The 23,128-nt window shown below is 33.7% G+C and overlaps 2 protein-coding genes across 2 annotated transcripts; both read left to right on the forward strand.

Moving 5' to 3' along the window:
* Nucleotides 1-239: 239 nt before the first annotated feature.
* On the forward strand, nt 240-3,542 carry LOC142607774 (putative E3 ubiquitin-protein ligase LUL2). The gene is made up of 4 exons (XM_075779395.1): nt 240-498; nt 821-1,290; nt 2,015-2,504; nt 3,223-3,542. The coding sequence occupies exons 2-4, from the start codon at nt 854-856 to the stop codon at nt 3,343-3,345; spliced, it is 1,050 nt and encodes a 349-aa protein (XP_075635510.1). The 5' UTR covers nt 240-498; nt 821-853; the 3' UTR covers nt 3,346-3,542.
* Nucleotides 3,543-5,965: 2,423 nt separating this feature from the next.
* Nucleotides 5,966-14,507, forward strand: LOC142607719 (zinc finger CCCH domain-containing protein 24). Its single transcript, XM_075779316.1, has 14 exons — nt 5,966-6,694; nt 8,195-8,283; nt 8,366-8,704; nt 8,815-8,887; nt 9,188-9,320; nt 9,391-9,544; nt 9,725-9,808; nt 10,109-10,231; nt 10,543-10,710; nt 10,796-10,930; nt 11,174-11,269; nt 12,485-12,817; nt 13,896-13,939; nt 14,023-14,507. The coding sequence occupies exons 1-14, from the start codon at nt 6,046-6,048 to the stop codon at nt 14,267-14,269; spliced, it is 2,667 nt and encodes an 888-aa protein (XP_075635431.1). The 5' UTR covers nt 5,966-6,045; the 3' UTR covers nt 14,270-14,507.
* The last annotated feature ends 8,621 nt before the right edge of the window (nt 14,508-23,128 follow it).

Below are 23,128 nucleotides of genomic sequence, written 5' to 3' on the forward strand. Positions count from 1 at the left end.
ATTGTTACTTACAACACAATCCCACGTAATCCACCACACGAGAAAGAAAACTCTACAAAAATCCGTCACCTCTGATTGTGAAAGTGGAGGAGGCCTACACTACAGTAATGACATGGTCGTGGTAGTAGTACACCACGTCTGCAACGCACCATTATTATCTCAATAAATAAATATATATATATATATATATATATAAAAGTGATAATAATAATAATGAAAGATGCCTATTTTTATATACTGTCTTGTTTAACTTTAGCATAAGCGGCAATTTTGTGTGTTTCAGGGTTCGTATAAGTCATTGCCTACCCTCCCTTTTGGTGATGCTGGTGGGTGCTCGCGGACTCGGTTGCTTGCTTTCTCTGCTTTCCCTTGCTCCACATTATTCCAACCTCATCATTCTTTCATTGAAAATCCTTTACCCTCTCTCTCTGTTTATACGTTTAGCACAACAGCTTCAAGAACAACATAATCAGGAACCACGTTTACGCTTTTCTAAAGGTACAATTTTTTTTTTCTTTTTATTATCTGCAAAATTCTCAAATTTCTGAACAAATTTGATCCTTTCTTTGTTCTGTAAGAAACTGATCATCGTAATTCTAATTCATCATTACATAAAAATCCCATCTTTACAATTGAGCTTATTGATGGCTCGAAATTGATTTTCACGCGTTTACGTTGTTTTAAACATCAAATTTAGCATCTTTCCTTTTCTGGGTTTTCATTTTTTTTCAATATAAATTCTACAAAGCAAACAGAGAATTCAGTAAAAAATTTTGGTTGATGATGAATATAGTGTTGAGCTTGAAAATTTTTTGTTCAGGATCGAAAGTTTGAGAATAGTTGTAAAAACAGAATGGGAAATAATGGAAGCAGTAGTGCGAGCCGGCGGAGGCACCACCGTAGCCACCAGGGTCAGCCGTCTCCGCAGCCTGAAATAACCGCAAACAGATATGTGTTTGCTGCTGCCACACCATACCCCAACCCTAACCCTCCCCAATACTACCAATACCCCGGATACTACCCTCAGCCACCGCCCATGGTGGGCTCTTATCCGCCGCCTTATCACGGTGGGGTCTACCCAGCTCCGGGCAACTGGGTTAATGGACCGCACCATTATGGTGCTGGTGCAGTCCCCCACCACCCAGTTACCCCATTAGTGGAACATCAAAAGGCAGTCACTATTAGGAATGATGTGAACATTAAGAAGGAGTCTCTCAGGCTTGAACCGGATGAGGAGAATCCTGGACAGTTCCTTGTTGCCTTCACGTTCGATGCCACTGCACCTGGAAGGTACTGTTAATAAATATAATGCTTTGAATTTGGTTTTGTTAAGTATCATATTCATATGATAGTGAATTTGTACATGTGGAATCAAATGTAGTTTTGGAGTGAATTTTGACTGTGTTTTTTACCCTCCTAGATGGGAACATTGTGAAGATAATTTCAGAATATGGATCGATCTTTTAGTTGTAATATGAATTTAAACAGTTCATTCATTTCATTTTGGATATAAAACTGATGAATGTTTTGCAAATTATAGCCTAGTTTATTATATGGATTATGGTTTGTGAACTTATTTGTTAATGATAAGTGTTACTTGGCTTCTATTGGAACTTTTCTATTGGTAAGACGAAACCCCGATATTACTTGATAATGATGTTTTACATAATCTCCAGGTCTATTCTAGAAATGTGATGCAATCTGCTTTACCATGAAATGTTCTATATTTTGGAGTCTCCTTTTGGAGGTGCAGGTTTAGTCATTGTTTGGGCAAATTCACCAGCCATTGGAAATTGTGAAACTGGTATATTGTTTTGGCACATTCCACACATAGATCTTTGTTTTGATATGCTGATTTGCTTAACCGTAGTTGTACAGCTATTGTGATATGCTTATATATCTTTTTTTCATTCTGCCACCATTAGATAAATTAAGACCTGCTATATGTATAGTCTTAATGCATTTGTGAACCTCTTTATTTTCTAATGGTTGCTCTTCTTCTTCTCTGTAACAGCATTACAGTTATGTTTTTCGCTAAAGAAAATGAAGACTGTAACCTTACAGCTACAAAGGATGGGCTGCTTAATTCTGTCACCATCTCTTTTCAGGACAATCTAGGCCAGAAGTTTAGACAACGTTGTGGAACTGGAATTGACTTCTCGAAGATTGAGGAGACCGAGTTGACAAATTATGGTGATAGAGAGATTTACCCACTTGTGGTGAAGGCTGAAGCATTACCATTGACCCATAATGAATCAGAAGGAGATCCAGTTAGGAATTCTCAGATCACCAAGGCTGTGTTTGAAAAGAAGGAGAATGGTGAGTACCAGGTGCGGGTGATGAAACAGATCCTTTGGGTTAATGGGAATAGGTACGAGCTGCAGGAAATTTATGGAATTGGGAATGTGGTTGATGGTGATACAGAAGAGAATGAATCTGGTAAAGAATGTGTTATTTGCTTGTCAGAACCCCGCGATACAACTGTCCTCCCATGCCGACACATGGTAATTACAGATACTACTTCCTCTCTATCCCCTTCACTCCCCTCTCTTCCTTCTGATGAAGAGAGGTAGGATCTGTCCTACTGATTACATTGCAGATATGAAGCAGACCAGATTTGTTTTTTATGTCTATTGGGCTGAAAATTGCTTTCAATTTTTGCGAACAGTTTATTAGACTTGCAAAGTCTTAGAGAGAGAAAATTCACTTCAGGAATTCGTGTGTGCATGCATGCGTATTAAGTGCAATTTTTTTCTTTGGTGAGATCAATTGTGTAGACTTCAATTCTTGAACACGGATAGATGTGCTGATGGCCCACTTTGCATACCCAATTTGAGTTGGCTTCAGCTTGATATCAGATATTTTGTTTGGGTACTTCTTTGGAGTACATATAAAATTATTTATAGGAAATTCTTCTTTTGGATTCAGAGAATTGTCATGGGAAATCTTTTATTTAATTTTATTTTTATGAATGAGCAGAATATTATTAGAAAGGGGAAACTATTTTCAAAATTATATACACACACGCACACACAAGATGAAGTTTGGGATGTGGTTAATCAAGCGACTACTTTCAAAAGAAAGTTGAGAGTTCAATGCCCCGTGAAGATGCTCACCTTTGGATGTTTAAATTTTTCAACTTTAGTCCAGCTTTGAAAATATGAATATGAAGGAGGTCTGTCTTGCTTTTGTTGTGGCTAATCTTTGTCTTTGATAATGCAGTGCATGTGCAGTGGCTGTGCTAAGGCACTGAGCATCCAGACAGACAGATGCCCCATTTGTAGGCAACCGATTGAACGGCTCCTTGAAATCAAGGTGAGCAATGGACCTGAATCTGATGGTTAAGAAAAGTCTTCCTCCGATCAGAAAACTGTGAAGTTCTGTATAAGCTTGCCTGTTTTCACAATAATGGTTTACAAACGGGTGTGAAGATATAGCGGCCTTGCATCTGTTTTAATCCAATGTTTGTATATGGGTGTTGCACTCAGAATAGTGTTGACGAGTTACCTCATATAAATGAAATTTTCCTGTTTAGTCAGAAAGGTGCAGACAGCTCTCTCTCTCTCTCTCTCTCTAGTCAAATAGTCTCCCAATAACTATTGCAGAGTTTTTTTTCCAACTAGATTTACCATAAGGTAACGCTTGGTACATGGTGTGTTAACGTTATGTTGTTGCTTGCTCAATCCTATTGAGCAAGACTTAGGTATAATACTTAAGTGCAGTTCTTTAGGTTTTCCTTGTAAGATTCTGCCATGGGGATTTTTTTTCATAGGATGAAAGTTTATTTTTTTAGTTAAATAGTCATATGACTGAATCCTAAGATAGGAACCTAAGGAACAACACTTAAAGTTCTTTACTTAAGTTTTGTCCTCTCCTATTTGTATTTCATTCACCTTATACTCTCTTACTTTCACTTCACACCTTATACACTTCTATTTCTTTAGGCCAAACTCAAACTTCTCTCATCACTCTTTTTAGTTCTTACCATTTCCCACTTACCACAAGCATAATAATTCATTATTTGTGTGTGTGTGTGTGTTTTGTTTTTTTCATCTGTGTACTTTTGGTGATTTCTTTTACACCCATTCCACTGTTTAGTTCTTCCTATCCCTCACCTGGCACCAGCATTAATGTATAGTAAGTTTCTTACCATCAAGAAAATCTTTCGCTAAAGTTTGATTGTTTGTTTGTTATTTTATTTTATTTTATTTATTTTCACTCTTAGTTCTTAGTTTCCCTAGGCACCATAAGCTTTGTGACCCTATAATAATTTATTTATTTGTGTTTTATATTTTCCTTATCATTTGTTACCTTTTGATAAGATTATTTTTTCTTTATATATATATATATAAAGTTTGGTGATTTTTTTTTTTTTTGGTATGGATGATATCATCCATACAAAAACTTATTAGAGATGAGAGAGAAAGTTGATTGAGATGATTTGGTTATATTTAGAAAATTGCAATCAACACACAGATAGGAGAAAGTGAGTTAATCCAAGCTAAGGAAATGGGGAAAAAAAAGAAGATAAAAGAAGACTTAAAATAACATTAATAGGAGCATAAAAAAAGTTAACTTCAAATAAGATAAAATAGAATGACAAAAAAAATACACATGTTTATCTATCTCATTTTTAAGGACCTTAACAAATATAGAAAATTAAGATAGTTTCTCAAAAAAGAAGGTTTTTCAAAAAATACTACCAAACATAAAATAAAAAAAAAAAAATTATCTAAAAATGCTTATTAAAAAGACCAATTTTTTGAAAAAAGAAATGCTAGTTTGCAACATTTTTACAATAAATCCTAAGTGATTAGTTGTTACTTACTGTTATTAGCGAGCAAGAAAGTAATTTTAATGATGGATTTAAGTTAAAAACTCATAACAATTTGTCACTTAAGATTTGTTGTGAAAATATTGTAGATATAATACTTCTCTTTGAAAAATATTAATATCGAAACAAACAGAGCGCTTAGTTACAATTTTGTCATTGTTTACTTAATATATATATCATGCTTGCGTGAAACTTTAATCCATCAATAAATACATACGATTCAATGGTGCATGTAATGGTAAGAAAGATAGATGCATGGTACAAAATTAAGGTTCACCTAGTCATGTGCATTATACATGACCTTTGAATATATGTTTTTTTTTTTTTTTGGCTGCCACATACCCTTGTATGCAATAACTGTTGCATATAGGAAAATCTTTCTGGTTCTCCAAAAAACAGAGAAGATTTTATTGTATATTGCCGATTTATAAAATAAGAGAGAATGAAATGTATGTGTAAATTTAAACCATATTCAAGAGATGTGAAAATAAGTATATAATAAGAACTATGTATTTTTTTGGAGGAAAAGTATATAATAAGTACCTATTACTACCATGAAGAAAAAACATAATTAAATGTAGGACTTAAAAACTTGAGTATTGGATGGCATTACATGCACAATGTGCACAAATATTTCTATAAAATGAAAACAAGTCTCTCTTTTTTTTTTTTCTTTGCCCTCGTCATAAACTGTCTTGAATATGACAATTAGGATGAAGCTTGCGGAATCATATAGTTTATGGTTATTAAAAACGTGGCGTGCCTAAAAAATTAAATGTTCTAAATTCTTCTCTCAGCAAAAAAAAAAAAAAAAAAAAGTTCTAAATTCTTCAATTTATCATGGCATGGCTAACAAATATTTTCTCATCACCATGGACAGATTTACATTCATGAATCATGACTCCCCCAAAATTCTTGAAATCCTATGAATTAAAGACAAATTTATAGTAAAATATATGAATGGACAAAATAGTCTTTCAAAAATTTATCAATCACTTTTTTTTTTTTAAGTTTTTAAATTTATTTATTTATGTATAACTTTATAAGTTCCTCCAAAAAAAAAAAATTTATAAAAAAAATTTGCACCCAAAACGGACCAAACCAATACATATGCTGCATTCATTTGGGTCCGGATTCGGATTCGGATCGGCTAGAAATGGCCAAAATGGACTAAGATTCTGAACCACCTTTTAGTCCTAAACTCCTCCCCAATGGAACCAGCAATGGCGGCTTCTCCAAATAACGAACTCTCTCCAATCGAAACCCTAAACTCTCCACCGTCCACTCCTCCCCAAATGGACGGCCACGAGTCCATCACCACCACCACCATCACCACCACCGCCACCACCACCATCACCACTCAATCTCAACTGGACAGCAATCAAGAGCCACTCTCCAATCCAGAATCATCAGCGGCAGCATTGCCGCCATTGCCGTTGCCAGTGCCAGACGAAGCCGTATCGGGCGAGAAGCGAAAGCGAGAGGAGGAGCTACCGCCGCTGTGGAAGACGAGCCTCTGCTCCTACTTCAGGCGGGACTCAGGGTCCTGCAGCCACGGCGACGCGTGTAAGTACGCGCACGGCGAGGAGGAGCTCCGTCCGCGCCCCGATAACACGTGGGACCCGACCTCTGACCGTGCGAAGAAGGCCATGAGGTCTGAGACGACGACGACGACGACGACGAAGAAGAAGAGCGAGGTTTGCGAAGCGGAAATCATGATGACTGAGGCGCTTATTGACGACAACAACAATGGTGGTGGTGGTGGTGGTTGCTTGGACCCTGAGCTTAGCAAGTGCTTGGTTCATTTGCCTAGGAAATGGAACTCCCAGAATTTGACTAGCTTTCTTGGTGAACAGGCAAGTAAGGGTTATTGGTTTTCAGGTTTTGTTACATGCTTCACTGAGTTCAATTTTGTAGCAATTGGTAATTTATCCTGTTTGGTTGCTAGAAAAATGTGGAAATGTGCAAACTGAACATGCTTTTAGTGAAGTTCAAATTCTTTTGATAAATTCAGTGATAGACTAGTGAAATGTGCTATCCATTCAACTTCTGGATTTTGTAGTTAAAAGATAGCGAAAAATAGGAAACAAAGGGAAAATGTTACATAGGTAGTAGATTGTGAATACAAGAAGAATTGGCATGTGAGATGAGCCTATACTGGTGCTTCTCTACTGATTGGTTTAAACTTTAAATGTATGTTTTGCAATGTTTTGCATATGTGATATATGAAAAACCAATGGCATTCGTGTGTGATGAGCTATAATCAAAGGAAACCTCTTTAAAAAAATATTTTAGCTTAATTCTGTGTTGGTCCTCCCTTCTTCAACTGCAGTCACACACTTCCTGAGCATAACTCTTTTTTGATGTAATTCTCTTGGCTTGTTTGTGTCCATTGTACATGAAGTAGTCTTTTTTTAATAAAATTGTTCTTACCTATCACAAAAAAGAAAAAGGAAAAAACAAAAAAAGAATTGGATGGAGAGCAAGATTGTGTGTTAAGGTCCCTCAATGTGTCCCTTTCTTTTGCGGTTCCGTGGCTTGGGGGAATATCCTAACATAAGAGAATCTTATTAAGCATGGCTATATGCTATTAGGGTGGTGTTTTATTTGTTGTTGTAAAATGGGGAGACAGTAGATCATCTGTTGTTACATTGTTCTGTTCTATTGCATCTGCATCGTGGAGTTTTGCATTTAGTTCTTTTGGGATTCAGTGGGCGTTATTGGAGAAGGTTATTGACCTATTGTTTGGTAAGCATTCGTCAGACATTTGGAATTTAGTCCCATTATGTTTGATATGTGGACAACTTGGTGGGAACAAAATTGTTGTACATTTGAGGATATGGAAACCGCAGCAACCCAATTGGTAGCTTTGTTTCATGGTTTTTTATGTGATTGGTCTAGAGCACGGGGATTCACTAGTATGAGTTCCATTCCTGAATTTATACTCTATAGTAGTTGTCTCTTTGTACATAAAATTTATTCTGTTCTATTCTTTAGTCTTCTTTATGTCCTTTGTACATGGAGTAATTTTTTGCAATAAAACATATCTTACTTATTAAAAAAAGGGTTGTGTGTAAAACTTACCAATCAAAAGAAGAATTGTTGGCATGTCTGTCATATGATTTGTTTAAAAATAACATATTATTGAAGTTAATGATTTGGTTGGGAATATTTTTGCATGACATTAACATTCTTTAGGGAGGTAGAGTTAGTGAAAAGCTTTTCAATCTTATTAATTTTTTTTTTTCTCTTTAGATGTTTTGGTTAGTTGATTACAAGTCATCTATGACTCTTTCCCATCTTTAGTGTGTGATATAAGAGATACTGGAAATCTAAAAGTTCTTTTCTTTTTCCAGGGAGTTCAGTTCAAATCTGTGAAGAAAAAGAAAGGCATGACTGTAGGTTTTGTGACTTTTGAAAACGCAGAACAATTGAAAACTGCACAGGAGGTATGCCCTGTTTATTGTGTATGTAATTAGTACATCAAACTTGCAATAAATACGCTCACTGGCACTAATCTCATTGCAACAGGAATTGAAAGGAAAATCTATTGGCAACAAAATTTTAAAGGTTGCCGATGTCATTCCTCGCTCATTTGATAAGAAAATTAGATCAACAATGACTCTCCCTTTAAATGGACAACAAACTGGGGAACCTTCACTGGATGGTGAGAATACAGGGGTCTCTATATCTTCAAATGGGGTTGAGGATGGTGATACAAATGATGATGAGAAACATGGTTCAACAGTTGATGGCTCTGTTGCAAGGGCAAGAAGTGTCCGCGATGTTGTGACTCCCCTTGCTCATATGCCTTATAGTGATCAGTTGGAGCACAAAAAGACCTCCCTTATGCAAAATCTCAAAAAACTTGTTAGAAACACTTTTTTCGGATCATATATTCTGTCTATGATCGTTTTAATGTCAATTTGATTAAACAAGAATTTCTCAGCTAACTGAACTATTACGATTTCTTGTGGCAGACTAGAAATGCACGTAAAGCTTGTCCCCATGGTGTTTCGCTTCCAGAATGGATTCTCAAATCTAGGGAAATAGGTACTCTTCTTACTGTCAATAAAAATTCCAGAGCATGATGCCACAGAGCTATTCATTCAATATTTTTTTGAGTTGATATTTGGTGGATGGGGTTGCTTATGACATCACTGACTCTCTTAATTGCTCCATCTTTGTTTCCCTCACAGAGTCACAGTCGTGTTTCTTTCATTCTATTGAAGCAAGATTCGCTGTATTTCAATATGTTTACTTATAAAAAAAAAAAAAAAAGAAGCATGATGAGTTATTATAGTGGCTCACATGTCCGTTATTGTTCCTTTCCTCTTCTTTTGAACCCTGCAGGTGGTCTTTCATGTAAACTAGAGGGCATTCTTGAATCACCACTTGTAAATGGATATCGAAATAAGTGTGAGTTTTCGGTTGGATATTCTCTGCAGGGCAAAGCAACAGTGGGATTTATGCTCGGCAACTTTAGGTACTTTCCATTTGCTCAGTGATTGGAGTACTACTTGGCATTTGAATAGTTTACTAAAGAAACTTCTCAGGGAGGGCGTGACAGCAGTCGAAGAACCGGTGGATTGCCCAAATGTTTCAAGAATTGCTTGCAAATATGCTTCTATCTTTCAGGACTTTTTGCAACAATCAGAATTACCAATTTGGAACAGATTTAAGAATATTGGATTTTGGCGTCAATTAACGGTATATATGCTGTTTCCAGAGCTCTACGTTCTGGAAGTTTAATCATAATTATTGTTGCTGCCATGCAGCTTTTGAGCTACTGATAGAGAATGCTTACTCTTCTGTCGATACATACCTAGAAATGTAAACATTACTGTCATTCTTTATATAAGCATTCTGTGTCATAATTCATGTTTCAAGGTTCGAGAAGGAAGGACCCCTGGGAAGGTTGTTGACGTTGAAAATTCTGATGCCAGCATTTCAGAGGTCATGCTTATTGTTCAGGTTAGTGCCTAATGAACTTGTCTAATTATACTTTAGTTTTTTTTTTTTTAATAAACCTTTTCAATTAGTGAAATTCCTATTAGCCATGCATGTCTGAAAGCTCCACAATGCTGTTAGAAAGAATGAACAGAGAAGTCACATTGGTTCATACTGGTGCAATTGGTCACTTGAATGGCAGATGAAATTTTCATTTCAAATGTGAATAAACTGGATTGAGGAGCTTACAAATGATATGAATCATGATTTTTCTTGTAAACCTCTTATTTTATAGCCATTTCTCTTTGTATCTTGGTTGTGTAGGTTTGCTCTGTGGGCCTTGATGATGCTGTTGTAACTGGTGAATTTGAGAGGCTGGCTCAATCATTTGCTGCAGGAGCTATTGCAAATTCTCCATCTTTGCCTCTAACAGCTTTGGTTGTTCAGGTACTAGCCTCTTGCCATAAATTTTCATTATTGGAGAGGTTTATTATTTGACAGCCTTCTAGATACTTGGTGCTTTAACATTCTGGCAGGAATCTTGAAATGATTTTACCAACATGCTCTGTCTAATTGTAGCACATGGTGGTTTGTAGTGGATATCTATAATCTACCTGTCATAAATAGCCTTATGTCACAGGCCCCAAGAAAGAGGAAAAAACCAAAGTCTGGCGGAGTCGAGGCAGTGTGGTGATACTTTTTCTAGTTTATAACGCTCTCTTTAATTTCTAAATGCCTTGTGGTTGGTTTTCATACAGGATCACCAAGGAATATCAAATGCTGCACCAGCTGATGCTCCATTGCGCCAACTGCCCATTCCAAAGGCTGCTAGTGCTAAACTGGAGACCAATGATGTTGCAGAGGCTAGAATTCATGACTCTATAAGCAATCTTCAGTTCTGTATATCTCCCACAGCTTTTTTCCAGGTTTGGATCTCAGATTCTTGTGCATCCCTTTCTCAAGAAAATAGTTTTGTTAGTGGCATTTAATATTTCCCTAACTCTATTGCAGGTTAATACTCTTGCTGCTGAGAAGCTATATTCGCTTGCTGGGGATTGGGCTGGTCTGGGTCCTGATACATTGCTATTTGATGTATGCTGTGGTACTGGAACAATAGGGCTGACTTTAGCACATCGTGTTGGTATGGTAATAGTAACCAACCCAGTTCCTGCATTCTTTCTTCTTTTCAGACATATGATCAGGATCGTAATTGTTCAGTGCCCTAAGCAAAGCATGAGTCTCCCATTTTGGAGAAAAGAGAATATAAGTAAAATGATAAATGTTGCATTGGCTGATTGAGTTTCATACTATAGAAAACCGGTCCATGTTAATTCCTTTCTTTTCTTTTCTCAAAAGGTTTAACTTGTTTTGGCTTTAATTTTCTACCAGGTTATTGGCATTGAAATGAATGCTTCTGCAGTTTCAGATGCTTACAGGAATGCTGAAATAAATGGCATTAAAAACTGTAAATTTGTTTGTGCAAAGGTGAGTTTGCAGTTTGCGTCTTTAACTTGGTTTCCATTTGTAAACCTAACAAAGAAATCACAAGAAAGAAATCCATTCCCATTTATAGTTCTATTAGGGGTTGTTTGGTTTTTTGAATCTTGGATTTCCAAAACAATATTGTTGGGAATATAGGATTAATGCATTCAATTCATTAGTTGTATTCCTGTTAGATTCTGATGAAGGTAAAATTTTAATGTTTAGTTAGATAGTAACATTCCCAATAATATTTAAAATTTTACACTGAATTTTTAAAATTACCCATTTGCATTATAAAGCATATGAAAACACGTTCTCTAAATTGTTCTTATTTTTTTATTAAGTAAACAAATCTTGCAATTAATTCCTCAATTATATATAGTATTCCATAGTGAATACTCAAACATATTCACAATGCATACCCATTCAAAGTGGTAATCATGTTTTTATGAAGCATAGGAATATGATACTTGTGGGAATGTGACAATCCCAGAATTGTTGAAAATATCCATGTGCATTATATAGGAATATGAAAATACATTCTATAAATTTTTCTTATTTTCAAAAATAACCATGTGCATTATATAGCATATGAAAATACATTTGATAATTTTTTTTTTCTTAATTTTTTTAAAAGTAAACAAAATTCTAAATAAATACCTCACTTTAATGTAAATTTTCAAAGTGCATACCCAACCGTATTCACAATGCATAACCATTCAAAGTGGTAATCACGTTTCCATGAAACATAGGAATATGATACTTGTGGGAATGTGACAATCCCAGAATTTTTTAAAATACCCATGAGCATTATATAGCATATGAAAATACATTATAAATTTTTCTTATTTTTTTTATAAGTAAACAAAATTCTAAGTAAATACTTCACTCACTTTAATGTAAATATTCCATAGTGCATACCCAAACATATTCACAATGCATACCCGTTCAAAGTGATAATCACGTTTCCATGAACATAGGAATATAATGCTTGTGGGAACATGACATTCCCAGGATGTGTTGTGTAATTGGAGAACTAATTGAGGTAATCTCATTAACTTCCTTGAAAGGAATAGGAATTTTCAAATTCCACAAACCAACTGGCCCCTTAGGAGTTGATTAAACAACTTTAAATTTGATTTTTAATTTGGTTAGGGTCGTTGCTTGTATTAATTGTATCACATGTTTGTTGTATGCTTTCCATTGATGAGGCAACAGGCAGAGGATGTGATGGGATCATTATTGAAAGAGTACCTAAATGTGCCTCAGAAGCCTGATGAGATTTCAAATACTTCTGAAAATAGTGACAAAGAAAACACTACTGCTGGAGAGAAAGATACCTCAATTGATGCTGTACTAGACCCTGAAGAGAGCTCAAGCCATGATCTTATAAATAACAAAAGTGCTTCTGGTTGTTCAGAAAATGAAGAGCAAGAAGCTGGAAGCCAGCTCCAGAAGAATTGCACTTCTGAAAGTGGAAATACTTCTGTGCAGCAGTTTAAAAATGTTGTTGCTATTGTTGATCCTCCACGTGTTGGACTACATCCCATCGTAAGTTACATGCTTGATATGTGCAGTTGAATCTAATCTCCTTTTTTACCAAAAAACAAAGAAATGATCGTCAACACCTCTATTCATTCTATTATTACAAATGCCTTGGTTGCTCGATAATCTAAAAAATTCTTTAAATTTTAGAGCTTCCCGCATGGCTAAAGATTAGTTTAAGGCTTCCCTGGACTCGTAAAAAAAATTAACAAATGGATTAGTTTAAAACTTCCTCCCCTTTCCGCCAACCAAGTTGTTTCCTGAATTTTCAACTTTTATGGGATACATAGAATTTTTTATTCCTTCTTACTCTTACACCAACCAAGTAGGATCATTGGATTTCTTAGGTCATAAATTATCAATATTTTGCTTGGCTTAATTCAAATGGAGGTTGGGTTCCAACCTAAAGGTCCAGGTTAGAAAGTAAAATATCACATGGAAGCACCTAGTGTATTGTTGAATAAATGTTTAGAGGGATCTGGAATCTACAGCACTTTTATGATTATTATGATCAAGTCAGCTTTGTCATTCACCATGCTTGAGTCATATATAATACTTTGTCTTTAGAGTTCTTTACTCATGCTCAGATACAGGCATAATACAGCATTTCTTCATTAATTGATTCCCTTTTCCTTCAATATCTCATAATTAGAGTTATAAAGGGCCCTGCCTTGGTTCCCCTGGATTACCTGATTCATGGTTTTGGCGAGTGGGGTCATGTATCCGTAGTTTACTTCCCAAGGGTGGGTCCAAAAGGCCCTGCCTTGGTGAGATTCCACGTCATAAAAAAATTTGAGTTGTAAAGATTTTTTTTTTTTTTTGGGGTTTTGGGGGATGGGGGTTGGTGGTGGTGTGGGTATAGCACATGCAAACGGATTCCAGAAGCTGTTTTCGGAAAACTACCATCATTAGGCTGGGATTGGTGCCATAAGAATGGTACCATTAGGCTGCAGTAAACATGTATAAGAACTTATGAGCGGTTTTTCCTTTTTGGACGGGAGACATCTTGTAATTTTGGACTAGATATCTTTTGCCCTCAAGCCATAATACTTAAGATTCTTACTCTTGTTTTATGGGGATGCAGGTGATAAAAGCTCTGAGAACTCATCCTCGTCTGCGGAGGCTTGTGTTAGTTCCCAACTGATTTTCTGTTTCTCATTTTTTCATATCTTATCTTCAATGTGATTCAATTTTGAACCTGTTTGGTGCAGTTACATTTCCTGTAATCCTGAAAGTTTGGTGGCAAATGCTATTGAACTTTGCACACCATCTCCTGAGAGTATTGAGAAAGGGAATAAAAACAACCGGGGATGGAGAAATATGAGTGGTACTGGTCTAGCACGGCACAGAGCCAAGTCTATGCCCCCTTCAGAGCCTTTCCAACCTGTAAAAGCCATGGCTGTTGATCTTTTCCCACATACTGTGCACTGTGAACTGGTGATGCTCCTAGAAAGGTAGGTATGAACCAAAAGACTTGCCAAAGGCTTAGATGAGTTCTTATTACCCACAAACTTAGATAGTAAAAGTTTTAACATTTACCAATTTTGTTATATTGTTGTATGCAAATTCGATCAACATAATTCCGCGTTTTAACTCATCAACTTATTACCAACTTGTTTGGTTTTTGTGATCATTAATAGAATTAACAGATTATAAGTCTGGTAATAAAAATGATGTGCATGCCCATTTATTTCAATGCTGTCGTGGGTATCAGGCCCTGGGCTTTGATTCTGGATTTGGTTGGATGCTATATAAGCCTGACCTGCATAAACAACTTCACCGACTTTTGGATTTACTGTAAGGTGTCCAACTGTCCGCAGTTGAGTTGGCACTTTAATAGAGATCGCCCACATTTGATCATCATTTTGACTGGGATTAAATTTATTTTTAAAAATAGAAAAAGAAATGAAACTACACAAAATGATACACGATCTTCTTTTTTTTTTGATGGGACATACACAATCTTTAGTGGACCTTGATAATGTAATTTTTTGGATTCCCCCCACCATCATTCAAGAGGACTGGGTGGATTTTGGTAGTGACGTTTGGTCACTTGATAAGATTTGCATGTCATGTGATACATACTGCCACTGCCCACTGCCACAAGCCCACAGGAGTGTTACTGCACCTTTTTTTTTTTTTTTTTGCAAAGTTCAAAATTGAAGTTTTTTTTTTTTTTTTTGAGAGGCACTTTTGAAGATACTAGTAGAATATTAGTAATATAAATTTTATCCTTAAGTTTACACACACCTGGTGGGTTTGAAGCCACGAATATTAGTGTTAATTATTTATATAGTGCTCATTAAAGTATTTAGACCAAGCAATGACAATAATTTTTATCATTTTTTGGTGGTGTGACCTGTTTCTTACCCGATATTGCAATTTGCTGCTTTGGCTGAATATCAACTAAAGCTTTATGGGTTTCTTTCCATTTCAATGGTAGTGGAGACAGGTAATGCTAGGCCTGTCAAGCAAAATAGTACCTGGAACTGGAAAGAATGTTGTCAATCAACACCTTTCTCTATATCTAGGCCAGACTATGCTTTATTTTTCAAATATAAAAGTTGGTCTGGCTTTGATATTGAATGCTTTTGACCTGCCTACATTTATTGCACCTTTTAGGTTTGCGCTTCCTTCAATAACGAAAAAAATCCCCATGCCTACCTTAACCGCCAAGACCAAATGCATTGGTATGGACCATGTCACTCACACTTTAAGCCGTTAATAAGTTCAATCTCATCCTCTGCTTTCACTCTCTCTGAGTGTTATCCTTTGCTTTCTCTTCTTTTTAGATCCCTAGCCGACACGGGACATGCGAGCAGTTCCTATTGGATGCGTGCATTATTAAAAGACAGGAATTGTGTACTTCTTTTAAATCTCAAATTCTCAAATCATTCCTTTTATTTGAATGGTCACAATTGTGCCACTTCAAAATGTTGAAAATGTCTGAACCGACTCTTTCCCTATCTTACCCAAAATTTATATTTCAAAAAAATTTTAAAATATATTGTTCTAAATTAACCATTAACGGATCTCTAATTGAAACTGCGTTTGAATACTATTTATTTTACTAAAAATTAAAAATTGAAAATTGAATACAACAAAAAAGTTACTGTTTACATGTGAGTTATTGTTTATTTGCCTATTTATATTTCATAAACAGTACAAAAGGCGTTGAGCTAAAAAAAAACGCAAGACGTGGAAGTGAGAGGCGCGCAATCCAAATGATACCTTAATGTGGCGTTTGGTACGGGGAATCCACATTACTCCTGGCATCTAGATTCCCAGGAATGTGATTCTTAGAAATCACATTCCTAGGAATGTAGCTATTCCTATGTTTGGTTTTATTGGGAGATTCTCAGGAATGTGAGATGATAATGTTTGGTGTATTCCTAGGAATCTTAAATGAATTATTTGTTTTTCCTATTTTGTCCTTAGATTTGAATGTGAAGTACCAAGCCCATTATAAAAAAAAAATCTTCCTTTAAATAAATAATGAAAAAATATATATAAACTATTAATTAGTCCTTTAAAAAAATATCTTACTCTAAATAGATAGATAAAAAACATTATATAAACTATCAATTAGCAACATATTCATTAAAACTGTGATCTAACATTTCAAAATGACAAGAATAATACAAAAATAACTATTAGCAGAGTTATTTATCCTGTTTATGTTGTTTTGGCGGGAAAAGATAAAGACAAGAGAGAAGATATTGATAATTTGTTTTATAGTTTATCTTAATTGCTTAAATGATAAGGAAAAATGGTTAAAATTGTCAATTTATAAAAAATACAATTTCTTTTAAGTTTGGGAATCTGGATTCCCACCTGTTTTAAAGGGAATCCACATTCCTACTGAGAGGGGTTTAAGGATTCCTCTGGCATCTGATTCCCTAGCGTAATTTGCAACCAAACATGGGAATCTTTAAACATTTCTGAGAATCCTAAAACATTACCCCGTACCAAACGTCACCTAAAGTTATTGTTTTATTTAAAAAAAAAAATTTTTGCTGAATAATTGGTTTTATTTCTTGGTCAAACTTAAGGCTATTATGTTACCACTTCATTACACAAGTATAAAGGGTGGAGTCCAAATCTCTAAAAGGATGTTTTACACACCTATATACTTAGATAGTTAGAGTAGAATTTTGATATTGTATAAACAAAAAGAGAAATACTATGTCTATAATATTTTCACAATAAATCATAGGTGACAAGTTGTTGCTGATTATTATTGTTAAGGCAAAAAAGTAATCTCAGTGTTAAGTTCAAATTTGAATTAATAACAACTAAGCACATGTGATTTATTGTATAAATATTGTGGATGTAACACTTATCTAAAAAAAAAAAATATTATCACTTCGTTAGTTATATTAAGAAATGAATAAAGCAATCATTTTAAAATTGTTAAGGATTAAAAGTGAAGATTTTAAATATTACTACGAAGTACGAAAAAAAAGCAAGCAATTATTTTAAATTTTTGTTAAGGATTAAAAGTGAAGATTTTAAATTTTACTGCGAAGTACTACGAACTAAAAGCAGTCACATTGAAGTTCAGGTTCGGGTTAAAGTTGCTTCTAAATTAAAGGTTAAAGACCAATAATGTAATTTGTCTAAAACAAAAAAAATTAGAGTTGGATTTATTTTTCATTTTAGGCAAAAACATGATTATTTTTATTAGAAGGGATAATAAGATTTTAAGGTTACCTCGTTCTCTGCATTTAGTCGTGCAAACACTTGAGATGAAGGATACTAATTTGTTTACATTGATAAAAAGGAAAGTTATATATATATATATATATATATATATATAAACAAAAATAAAATAAAAAATCATTGAGGTTAACATTATCTTCCCGAAAATTGTTCTAATTTTGAGTATTCTATCCTTTGTCCCCTTAAATTCTCTGTTTCCCGTTGAACATGGTCCTCACAGTAGGTTTATTTGGCTAACTATTTTTAGTTGATTTTATTAAGTACTAATTTTTTTCTTCAAATTTTATATTTTTTAATTCTGATTTTTTTTATCAAAAAAAAAATCCAAAGTCAGAATCGCATTTTTCTCTCTCTCCGACCGTACCCGGTACTGTCAAGTGTCAAGGACCAAAAGTCACAGTTTTTATACCAGATTTTGTTAATGTGTGTACACAATATTTTATCATTTTTTTAAAAAAAATTTTGAAATTTTATGAAAAAAAATTTCTAAAAATAAATGGGTATAATGTATTCCTTTACCCTCTTTTATTTATCCCACCGAGTTATTGATTATCTTTACAGTGACGTCAATTTTCCCTATGCACTTGGAACCCTTCTTAAATTTATAAAAAAATTGACGCATTATAAATTGTAAAACCCACCAGACTCCAGACTATACCACCTAGAATAGGGAGATAACTTTTGTTCTTTTAATTTATCACTTATTAATTGAGAGTAATTTCTTCTAAAATCTATAAGAGGGTCCTTAAAAATGTAGAATTTAGCGAGCCAAAAAATTATCATTATTTTATTTATTTATTATCTCTCTCTCTCTCTCCACTTCTGAACCCATAACTCTCTTACTCCCTCTTGAGTTATGAAACAATCTAGTACTATATAAATTTTATATTGTTGATTTTGTTTAGAAAAATCAACTTTTTAAGATATACATTTTTTTTTTTCATAAAGGTATTGAATTAAGAGATTTTAAAATATACTTTTTTTAATCATTGCTTACATCAAAAGTCAATTGGTGACTTGATCCAATAATAAAAAACTATTATTAAGAGTAGATGTCATAGATTGAATTTTTTTCCTTTTTCAAATACTTTTTTTCAAAACAACTCTTATTAATTTCATCTCTAGTGAAATAATGGTATTGAATTGAGAGATTTAGTCATTAACTTTTTAAAGATGAATATAATTTGGAATGTTCTAGAATATAATAAATGATCAATAATTTGAGGCCGCTAGGTAATATATTCTTATTCGACATATTTAAATATGAGAAATGCTAACAAATACTCTAAGGACATTGGTTAATAATCCATTTAAAGAAAGTTTTTATGGGAAAATAAAATAAAGCAATTAATATTTTGACAACTATTTTCATTTCCCATAGAAGTGGTATTAAAACTTTCCTAAAATGGATTGTTAACTAATGCTTTAAGGGCATTCGTTAGCATGACCCTTTAAATATAGATAGAATTCGTAGATTTTAACCACATGTAGAAAACCCTTTTTTTTTAAGGGTCATGCTAACGAATGCCCTTAGGGCATTGGTTAACAATCCATTTTAAGAAAGTTTTGACACCACTTTTATAAGAAATGAAAAAAATTATCAAAATATTAATTGCTTTATTTTCTTTTCCCATAAAAACTTTTTTTAAATAGATTATTAACCAATACTCTAAGGGCATTCGTTAGCATTTTCCGTTTTTTAATAAGTCAATAATTTTTATACTTATATGTCTATGTTGAAAACACAAAAAATACCAATTAGTGAAATAAAATATCAAATTTTATGGGATAGAGTATTATTCAACATAATTATTTTCGATAAATGCAGCATTGTAACCCATCAATCCTGTATCTTAACCTTGCAAGTTGCAAACAACCAATTATTGAAACCAAGGGGCTTGAGGCCTCATCAAACCAGATGTCGCTAGCATCTTTTGGAAAAGCAAAAGGCAGTTAAACTTAAACATTTAAACACTATTAAACAAACTCAAAACATAAAAAAATTCAATACAAAAATTCTAAAAAATCCTTGACCGTCAAGATTTTCTTTGATCGAATCCTGACCTCCTTTTAAATGAAATAAACTAAAAAATCGAAGCTTCAGCTTTAGCCTTTTGCAAATTCAAACCTACTGCATCAGCATGACTACTTTTTTTTTTTAATTTTCAGAAAGAGCATGGCTACTTTTGGCCCCCCACAAAAAGGAATAATTATAAAATAATAAGAAAATATACGTCCTATCATTGCCATTGAAACTTTCTTTCAATATATTTTTTTGTTAACAAACTTTTGTTTCATTAATGAATACAAGTGGTTTGCAATTAAAAAGAACAAACATACATATATATATATATATATATATAATTATAATGCATACATTTTGATTTTGTAGTTTTTTCGAAAAGTTTGAAGCATCTCGCTAGCACAATTGTTCAAAGCATCTCAGTGCACATTTTGAAATAGAAATTATATGGGGCATCTGGACTCAGAATTTGCATCAGTTGCACCAATCTATAAAAAATGATTGATAATGTGATATATAAAATATGAAGCATATATGCATACATGACATAAAGAAGAAAAAGAAAAAGAGCAATGTGATATAATAATCAAACAAATCTCTCACTGTACTAAAGTCAATAAGGAGCACAAAAGAAAGAGATTAATGCAAATATTAGCAAGTATTTGATATCATAATTAAGAACATAGTTTTGATTCAGTGTCCTAATGCATTGAATACTGTTGACGTCCTAACGTCTCCAATAGTCTCCAATTGACTGATGCAAGCTTAACTCCATGATTAAAACGTAAAGGGTACAGAGTTGAATGAATCATGAATCTTAGCTGCAGTAGATAATTTCGTTTGAAGGGTGATTATTGATCAATTTAATATGTCTTCATATTCTCCGTGCCCCCACCACTACGCTTTGCAAATTCTCTTTTTCTGCTTCCCTCCTACAGTTCTAACTTTTCGATAATGCTACAAAGAGACTCTCAAATCAAATCAAATCAAAAGAGGCGGGCTTTGTTTAGTGCCCATGATGTGATTTTTTGACACGTTAATCATGATTAGCCATCCACCGCCACAGGTTGTACAATAACTCACGCCACAACTTCTTTTTCCATTTTTTTGTTTTTTATTTTTTATTGCGAGATGAGCAATTCCCAACGAGAACTAGATAATGGGTATCTCAGATTCAGCTATAAGTTTTTTTTTCTTAATTTTTTTTTCCCACCATTGTTGGTCAAATAGCTCAATGATTTCTAGAGAAGTTGCATGAATTAATATATGATAAAGTTAATGTTAACGGTTGGTCTATAATTCTATATGAAAAATAATTTAATCTGTTCATAACTTATAATTTGAACAAATTAAGAAAAGAAAAAAAGAAAAAAAGTGGGAGTTCTCAATACTATTCTTCTTTGATTTTAAAAAATAAAATAAAAACTAATCTTCTATCATTGGTCCAGACTCATCACATGAGATGTACTGTTACATTTAACTGTTTCAGATAAGTTTCAAATTGCATAGGCCTGTATAAAGTTGCATAAAAAGCATGCCCTAACTAAATGCGAGTCATTTTCATTGAAAAAAAACAAAATGAGAGTCACACTAAATGAGTTTCCTTGATTCAAGTTCCTCGATCTTACAATTTTATAACATTTTCATAACAAATTTTAAGTAGCATATGGTTATTAGTTTTAATATAAATTCATCACTTAAATTTTTTTTTCTCACCAATAATAACAGATAACAACTAACAATATGTCACTTAAAATTTATTAAGAAAATATTATGAATATAACATTTCTCTTTTATTTATTTAATTACTTTTTTAATAATTTGCGTTTATGTTGTTGTTTCCTAACATTATATATATAAAGCAATCTTACATTATTAAAAAAAATTCAAAACATTATTTATGATAGCTAATTGGACAAATTTTAACAAGTTATAAAGCAATGTTATATTAGCAACAAATAAAAAAAAAAATCAAAACATTGTTTACGATAGCTGAATTAACAAGTTTTAACCGGTTATCATTTAAACTTATTATTGATATTGATTTATGAGCTATTTTTAAAAATATTTTATTGGAAGAATGATAAAATAATAAATATTGTTGACAGCTTTTTATATTTTCCATGAAAGTGATGTCAAAACTTTCTTATTATATTTTTATTAACAATTGCTCTATGGGTATCCGTTAAGGTGACTTTTATTTTTTTTAGCTACAAATTAACTAATATTATATGGGTCATGCTAACGAGTGCTCTTAGAGTATTGGTTAACAATCCATTTTAGGAAAGTTTTAACACCACTTTTATAGGAAATGAAAAAAACTATTAAAACATTAATTTTTTTTTCTCTTATAAAAATTTTTTTTAAATAAATTATTAACCAATATTAAGCAATTATCAAATTTTGTGTGTATATAGATCTTTTATTAGTTTATTGGTGAGTGTGGCATTTTCTAGGGTGTCGGTGTTCCCGTGCGGGTAGCACCGGTAGAGGCGGTATCCGTTGAAATCCATACCCACAACATAGTGAAATTTAATTATTAGTGGAATGCTTCCTTTGCTTCTTTACAGTTAAAATTGGCAAAAGAAAAAGATTATTTGAAGGTTGGTCGGTCAATTTCTAATTTTGGTTTTCGTACACAGCAAGCAAACTTTCAATTTCAATAGCTTATCCTATACAGAGTTATTAAATGCGCATTTGTTTCTTTTCATTTAATTACTCAACCAACGAACCGCCGTATTTTGTTTTTTTAGAAAAGAATGAACATAACCACCATACTCTCACTCATTAATTCCTTATGCTCATTTGATGATGCATCACCCTTAGCCCCGGGCATTTAGTTAGGTCAAAGGGTATGAATTCATCTAGTATTTTCACCCTTCAGATATTTCTTCAATAAAGGGCCATGTTTATTTCATACTAGTTATTGTACACAATTGTACACACAATTTGTCAAGCATTAATGTTCAGTTCAAAAAGTTTTGATTTGAAAGAAGTAGCGTGGACTGGTATTTAGCCTTTCCTTGGTTCAATGTTAGGGTGTTCAACCAAATTATGGGCCCGACCCACTTGTCCAAATCGTTTAGGCCGACCCAACGAATCTCTACCAACCAACTTGACTAATTTTCCACCATCGAATGATTCGAATCTCGCCATTCTTTGTTGGTACAAGCCTCTTTTTTGGTCAAATATGGGTAGATCAGATCAGATGTAGTTGAGATCTTGACAGATCTAACGAGATCTTACCAAATCCAACTAGTTTTGGCCTAATCTCTCTTCTCCAACTCTAAATGACAACCGACTGCTACTTGAGAAGACCTGACTTACCCGATTCGACTCCTTTTTTTGATTGGTGGCGGGTTCAAATCTTGGGAACCCAAAGTGATTAAGTTTAGTTCGAGTTAGGTATAAACTTGGCCTTAATTGACCCGTGGACAGTAGTAGTTCAATGTGTTGACTGTTTGAGTAGTTTGACAATTGTTAAGAATTACAATAACAACAAATCATGCATAACCCTTTTTATGCTGTATATGCTTGAGAGATAGCATCGATAACATACAAATGATGTGTGT

The sequence above is a fragment of the Castanea sativa genome, chromosome 8, assembly GCF_040712315.1.
Source record: "Castanea sativa cultivar Marrone di Chiusa Pesio chromosome 8, ASM4071231v1".
In the NCBI taxonomy this organism is placed as follows: Eukaryota; Viridiplantae; Streptophyta; class Magnoliopsida; order Fagales; family Fagaceae; genus Castanea; species Castanea sativa.

Coding starts and splice junctions, on each gene's coding strand:
- LOC142607774 (XM_075779395.1), top strand. CDS start 854: ATGGGAAATAATGGAAGCAGTAGTGCGAGCCGGCGGAGGCACCACCGT. Junction 1,291..2,014: donor GATGCCACTGCACCTGGAAG/GTACTGTTAATA, acceptor TCTCTGTAACAG/CATTACAGTTATGTTTTTCG. Junction 2,505..3,222: donor TCCTCCCATGCCGACACATG/GTAATTACAGAT, acceptor TTGATAATGCAG/TGCATGTGCAGTGGCTGTGC.
- LOC142607719 (XM_075779316.1), top strand. CDS start 6,046: ATGGAACCAGCAATGGCGGCTTCTCCAAATAACGAACTCTCTCCAATC. Junction 9,809..10,108: donor AGGTCATGCTTATTGTTCAG/GTTAGTGCCTAA, acceptor TTGGTTGTGTAG/GTTTGCTCTGTGGGCCTTGA. Junction 12,818..13,895: donor GTGTTGGACTACATCCCATC/GTAAGTTACATG, acceptor ATGGGGATGCAG/GTGATAAAAGCTCTGAGAAC.